The 7,519-nt window shown below is 43.9% G+C and overlaps 1 protein-coding gene across 10 annotated transcripts in view; it reads left to right on the top strand.

Moving 5' to 3' along the window:
- The window catches only part of LOC106595512 (traf2 and NCK-interacting protein kinase), a 72,035-nt gene that overhangs the window by 30,051 nt on the left and 34,465 nt on the right, over positions 1-7,519 (top strand). For all 10 annotated transcript variants that reach the window (XM_082962914.1, XM_082962915.1, XM_082962916.1 and 7 more), the window contains one exon: positions 4,482-4,547. In XM_082962914.1, the coding sequence (XP_082819040.1) occupies positions 4,482-4,547 (66 nt within the window). The remainder of the gene's footprint in view (positions 1-4,481; positions 4,548-7,519) is intronic.

Genomic DNA, 7,519 nt, shown 5'->3' on the forward strand with positions numbered 1-7,519 from the left:
TGTGACATAGCACTGTTCATAGCCTAATAGCAGGTGGTCATAGCCTAATACCAGGTGGTCATAGCCTAATAGCAGGTGGTCATAGCCTAATAGCAGGTGTTCATAGCCTAATAGCAGGTGGTCATAGCCTAATACCAGGTGGTCATAGCCTAATAGCAGGTGGTCATAGCCTAATACCAGGTGGTCATAGCCTAATACCAGGTGGTCATAGCCTAATACCAGGTGGTCATAGCCTAATAGCAGGTGGTCATAAAATGTAACACAACAGATGAACATACTCAGTGGAAAAACGTTAACCAAGTCTTTATCTTTCGACTGATTTACTAACGACTAACCTAGATAAACAATGGTTAGGTATGAAATAGCATGACAGCATAGCCATGTAATCTAATGTCATGGTTTGGGGGGGGGGGGGGGGGGGGGGGTCTTGACTTTTAGGTCTGAATATCTATCACTATGTATCTATTTATATGTCATATATTGTCTATATTACAATACCTTGATATATTGAATATGCCAATATGGTTATATGTTGGTATAACCATCAGTGTAGATGCTAAACTATGCTAAGCCAGTAATGCTAGTGGCTAGGCTACCTGTAGACTGTGTTGTTTGTGCACTCTTAGAGAAAATGGTTCCAAATGGGTTCTGCAGCTATCCCAATAGGAGAACCCTTTTTGGTTCCAGGTAGAACTATTTTATTTTCCATGTAGAACCCTGTGTGGAAAGGGTTCTACATGGAACCCAAAAGGGTTGTACCTGGAACCAAAAGTGGTTCTTCAAAGGGTTCTCCTATGGGGACAGCCAAAAAAACCTTATGGTTCTAGATGGCACTTTTTTTCTAAGATCGTAGACTGGGGCTGTAGGCTACTGTGGCTGTTGCTGCACTCTCTGGTTCTTTTGTTAACCCTGAGCAAAGACACACACACACACACACACACACCACACACACACACACACACACACACACACACACACACACACACACACACACACACACACACACTGCACCTACTCTGCAAGATGATGTGTGTGCATTTGCATTTGTTTGTGTGTGTGGTCAGGTACTGTGTATAGATATAAGCTAATGCCATATGACCCACAGACTAGTAAAAAGGATGATAGACAGTTTATTGATGCCATTCTAGAATCTCCATGACATAACTCACAATATGACACAGTAAACAACATAGTACTGTAGTAGCATGTTGAGGTTGCCAGGTTGGACAGAGCAGGTCTAGAACTGAGCTGTACAGTAGCATGATTAGGTTGCCAGGTTGGGCAGAGCCAGTCTAGCTGAGCTGTACAGTGGCCTATTGAGGTTGCCAGGTTGTGCAGAGCCAGTCTAGCTGAGCTGTACAGTGGCCTGTGTGGATTACAGTTCTCCACCAGTCAGTCGCAGACATTAATCCACTGGTTAGTGGGTCACTGGCTAGACTGGCCTAGGAACCGCTGGACAGACGAGTGTGTGTGTGTGTGTGTGTGTGTGTGTGTGTGTGTGTGTGTGTGTGTGTGTGTGTGTGTGTGTGTGTGTGTGTGTGTGTGTGTGTGTGTTGGGAAATCCTGATTGAGAAGTGGTCAGAGAATTGGTGATACAGCACACACACACACACAGTCAGAAGCCAGGCAGTCAGCTGATGACATCAACAGATCAGCAGGACAGCACTGACCACACACACACACGCAAGTGTAGAGAGAGGAGCTGATGAATGAGAGAGACAAAGGCAAAGTGAAAAAGAGGGAACGAGGAAGGGAGAGAGAAAAATAGATGGAGAGCGAGAGAAAGAGAGAGATTGAGTGCCAGGTATGTCACTGATGACACCCTATCCTCCACTACTTTTGGCCAGAGCACTAGCTGTTATAGACGACACTCTCAACCTAAACCCACCTACACCCCAGAACTGACCTACATACATCTTATTCATGAATTATCTGGGTGTGTCACACTTAAATGACTCCCCCTGAATGTGTCTGGGTGATCTAATTTACAGCTGAGCCACAAGACCCCCTTATTCACACTATTTCCCTAGCCTCTCACACACACACACACACACACACACTTTAGAGCCATAGAGTTTGAAGAATGTGTACAAGGCCTCGCGAGGAGCTGAACAGAGAATCAACATTTGTGTGTGAGTACAGTAGAGTCCTTCTCTCATGACAGTGGTTGTTTAGATACGACCAGTGACAACGTGACTCCCATTATCCACTAACCTATTGTAATCTAATCATCTCACACACACACCCTGAGAGCCCATTCTGTTGTATATAGTCATGATGACGGACACTTTTCTATCAGTTAGTCTGAGGATATGAATGAACTGGAGCAGCAGAAACACTCTGTTTTACTCTGTTCACACACACTTAGACACACTTGATCACTAACCCTTGTGTGGGCTTGTTTAGAAGAGTGAGTGTTTCTCGTGGTACCACAGGAGGTAAAGAAGGGAAGAAGAGAGGAGAGATGAGGAGATAGCTAGAGAGAGAACATAAAAGAGAGTAGACGTGCCACAGTGGTGCTTAGATACTGCTGGAATGAGAGATGGAGGGAGAGACAGATGGAGGGAGAGACAGATGGAATGAGAGATGGAGGGAGAGACAGATGGAGGGAAAGACAGATGGAGGGAGAGACAGATGGAATGAGAGATGGAGGGAGTGAGATGGAGGGAGAGACAGATGGAGTGAGAGATGGAGGGAGAGACAGATGGAATGAGAGATGGAGGGAGAGACAGATGGAATGAGAGGTGGATGGAATGAGAGATGGAGGGAGAGATGGAGGGAGAGACAGATGGAGGGAGAGACAGATGGAATGAGAGACAGATGGCATGAGAGATGGAGGGAGAGACAGATGGAATGAGAGATGGAGGGAGAGACAGATGGAATGAGAGATGGAGGGAGAGACAGATGGAGGGAGAGACAGATGGAATGAGAGATGGAGGGAGAGACAGATGGAGGGAGAGACAGATGGAATGAGAGATGGAGAGAAGACAGATGGAATGAGAGATGGAGGGAGAGACAGATGGAGGGAGAGACAGATGGAATGAGAGATGGAGGGAAGACAGATGGAATGAGAGATGAGGGAGAGACAGATGGAATGAGAGATGGAGGGAGAGACAGATGGAATGAGAGACAGATGGAATGAGAGATGGAGGGAGAGACAGATGGAGGGAGAGACAGATGGAATGAGAGATGGAGGGAGAGACAGATGGAATGAGAGATGGAGGGAGATACAGATGGAGGGAGAGACAGATGGAATGAGAGATGGAGGGAGAGACAGATGGAATGAGAGATGGAGGGAGAGACAGATGGAATGAGAGATGGAGGGAGAGACAGATAGAGGGAGAGACAGATGGAATGAGAGATGGAGGGAAGACAGATGGAATGAGAGATGGAGGGAGAGACAGATGGAATGAGAGATGGGGGAGAGACAGATGGAGGGAGAGACAGATGGAGGGAGAGACAGATGGAGGGAGAGACAGATGGAGGGAGAGACAGATGGAATGAGAGATGGAGGGAGAGACAGATGGAGGGAGAGACAGATGGAATGAGAGATGGAGGGAGAGACAGATGGAGTGAGAGACAGATGGAATGAGAGATGGAGGGAGAGACAGATGGAATGAGAGATGGAGGGAGAGACAGATGGAGGGAGAGAGAGATGGAGGGAGAGACAGATGGAAAGAGAGTAAAACTGCCATAGCCAAAAGGCTCTGTTGGAATGAGAGAGCGATGGAGAGAAAAAGAGAGAGAGAATAAAAGAGAATATGAGAGTGCCATAGCATTTCTCAGAGATGGGCTGGAATGAGAGTGAACGAAACTTTGAGAGCTACATATATCTACTCTGGCTGGCTGGAGATGAATGGATAGAGAGAAAGAGAGAGAGTTGGAGTGAGAGAAAGAGAGTGAAAGAAAGAGAGAGTGAGGGCTACAGAGGGGGGAGTTGAATTCCAGCTATTGTTGGAATGCCTTAGCAACACAGCAAAGAGGGAGGTGTGTGTGTGTGTGTGTGTGTGTGTGTGTGTGTGTGTGTGTGTGTGTGTGTGTGTGTGTGTGTGTGTGTGTGTGTGTGTGTGTGTAAGGTCACTGGGTTCTCTGCTGTGGTCTAGCGGTTGCTCTAATAAGCTAACCATTATGCAGCCCCTTTAGCTAGCTATCGACAGTAGCAGTCTATTAGCATCAGCTAGCTTCAAGCTAACTGTCTGTAGCCTATCTCTGGGGGCTAGCATCAAGCTAACGGTCTATATGTTTTTCGGGGCTGGCATCAAACTAACTGTCTATCTGTGCTAGCATCAAGATAACAGTCTATATGTCTGGGGTGGGGACTAGCATCAAGCCAACGGCCTGTAGCCTATGTTGTTGGGGCTAGCATCAAGCTAACAGTATAGCCTATGTCTGGGGGCTAGCATCAAGCTAACACCTCTATAACTGCCAGCTTCAAGCTAAATGTCGGTACACTCTGTGACTCAGAATCTGTCTCTCTTTAGGACCCAGCAGGCATCTTTGAGCTGGTGGAGTTGGTAGGCAATGGAACCTACGGACAGGTGTACAAGGTAAGACGCACACTTCTCTCTCTCTCTCCTGGTCTCCCTCTCTCCCCCCTGGTCTCCCTCTCTCCCCCCTATCTCTATCAGTAGGAAACAGTCATTTGTCTCTGACAAGATGCAGAGGGATGTATATTTCAGGACACAGGATATGACTGAGCGATTTCTCGTCTCTGCCTCTGTCAGTGGTTTATGTTTGATTGGCGTAATGGTGGTTTGGGGTCTCAGTTTCTCCAGTGTGTGTCCAAGTGTCACTGTCTTTGTGTCCAAACCTCCTTTCCTTTCCTCTCCTTTCCTCTCCTTTCTTTATCTTTCCTCTCCTTTCCTCTCCTGTGAAGTCATTCCTTTATAGATGCACCTTTGTATATGTTGTTTCAACTGTGTTCATTAGGGATGGGAATTGCCAGGGACCTAACGATATGAAATTATCACCATACTGACAGTAGGTGCCCATACGATATGTATTGCAATTCTCACGATTCTATATGTATTGCGATTCGATACTGTGATTTTATTGCGATTCGATGTTCCAGACATATTTCTCACCATATGTCTGCTGCAGGGAGACAAGAGAGAGAGCCATGAGAAAACCAAATAACAGTAATGGAAATAAAAGTGCTTGAAAACAAATTGGCTCCCAATTGAAAAAATAAGATGGAGAACAATATCAAATAATATTGCGATATTGTCCAAACGTTACGATGCAATATTTAGTAAAAAAGAATATCCTGAATATGTAACTATTGATATTTCCCCCTTCACTAGTGTTCATGTTTGTGTATAATGGACTAGTGTGTGTGAAGGTCATGTTGGAATGGGGAGTAGAGATGGCTCTGATTGGATAAACAAAAGAGGTCAACTAGAGGTCAACGCTGTTAGCCACAGATAAAGTTTGACAGCCTCTTCCGTGTGTGTGTTTCTGTGAGACTGTTGCATCTTGTGCATGTGTGTTTGTGTGTCTGCGCGTGCTTGTGTGTGTGTGGGGTGCGTGAGAGTTATGTGAGTTCAGTTATTGCTGACGATGCTCTCTGACTGAAAGTCACGCCTCATTTGCTGGATGACATTCAGCCTGTCTGCTGTAATACACTATAGCCATATAGGCTCACTGCTCTACTGCAGTATACTGTAGTATATACTAACCCTGTCTACTGTAATACACTATAGCCATATAGGCTCACTGCTCTACTGCAGTATACTGTAGTATATACTAACCCTGTCTACTGTAATACACTATAGCCATATAGGCTCACTGCTCTACTGCAGTATACTGTAGTATATACTAACCATGTCTACTGTAATACACTATAGCCGTATAGGCTCACTGCTCTACTGCAGTATACTGTAGTATATACTAACCCTGTCTACTGTAATACACTATAGCCGTATAGGCTCACTGCTCTACTGCAGTATACTGTAGTATATACTAACCCTGTCTACTGTAATACACTATAGCCATATAGGCTCACTGCTCTACTGCAGTATACTGTAGTATATACTAACCCTGTCTACTGTAATACACTATAGCCATATAGGCTCACTGCTCTACTGCAGTATACTGTAGTATATACTAACCCTGTCTACTGTAATACACTATAGCCATATAGGCTCACTGCTCTACTGCAGTATACTGTAGTATATACTAACCCTGTCTACTGTAATACACTATAGCCGTATAGGCCCACTGTTCTACTGCAGTATACTGTAGTATATACTAACCCTGTCTACTGTAATACACTATAGCCGTATAGGCTCACTGCTCTACTGCAGTATACTGTAGTATATACTAACCCTGTCTACTGTAATACACTATAGCCATATAGGCTCACTGCTCTACTGCAGTATACTGTAGTATATACTAACCCTGTCTACTGTAATAGACTATAGCCATATAGGCCCACTGCTCTACTGCAGTATACTGTAGTATATACTAACCCTGTCTACTGTAATACACTATAGCCATATAGGCCCACTGCTCTACTGCAGTATACTGTAGTATATACTAACCCTGTCTACTGTAATACACTATAGCCGTATAGGCTCACTGCTCTACTGCAGTATACTGTAGTATATACTAACCCTGTCTACTGTAATACACTATAGCCGTATAGGCTCACTGCTCTACTGCAGTATACTGTAGTATATACTAACCCTGTCTACTGTAATACACTATAGCCATATAGGCTCACTGCTCTACTGCAGTATACTGTAGTATATACTAACCCTGTCTACTGTAATACACTATAGCCATATAGGCCCACTGCTCTACTGCAGTATACTGTAGTATATACTAACCCTGTCTACTGTAATACACTATAGCCATATAGGCTCACTGCTCTACTGCAGTATACTGTAGTATATATACTAATAATGTAGTGTAGTTCATCTCTTTCTAAGTGAACCTGTTAACTGTAATGTAGTGTAGTTCATCTCTTTCTAAGTGAACCTGTTAACTGTAATGTAGTGTAGTTCATCTCTTTCTAAGTGAACCTGTTAACTGTAATATAGTGTAGTTCATCTCTTTCTAACTGAACCTGTTAACTGTAATGTAGTGTAGTTCATCTCTTTCTAACTGAACCTGTTAACTGTAATGTAGTGTAGTTCATCTCTTTCTAACTGAACCTGTTAACTGTAATGTAGTGTAGTTCATCTCTCTCTAACTGAACATGTTAACTGTAATGTAGTGTAGTTAATCTCTTTCTAACTGAACCTGTTAACTGTAATGTAGTGTAGTTCATCTCTTTCTAACTGAACCTGTTAACTGTAATGTAGTGTAGTTCATCTCTTTCTAACTGAACCTGTTAACTGTAATGTAGTGTAGTTCATCTCTTTCTAAGTGAACCTGTTAACTGTAAGGTAGTGTAGTTCATCTCTTTCTAACTGAACCTGTTAACTGTAATGTAGTGTAGTTCATCTCTTTCTAACTGAACCTGTTAACTGTAATGTAGTGTAGTTCATCTCTTTCTAACTGAACCTGTTAACTG

The sequence above is a fragment of the Salmo salar genome, chromosome 16 (assembly GCF_965601325.2).
Source record: "Salmo salar chromosome 16, fSalSal1, whole genome shotgun sequence".
Taxonomy (NCBI): Eukaryota; Metazoa; Chordata; class Actinopteri; order Salmoniformes; family Salmonidae; genus Salmo; species Salmo salar.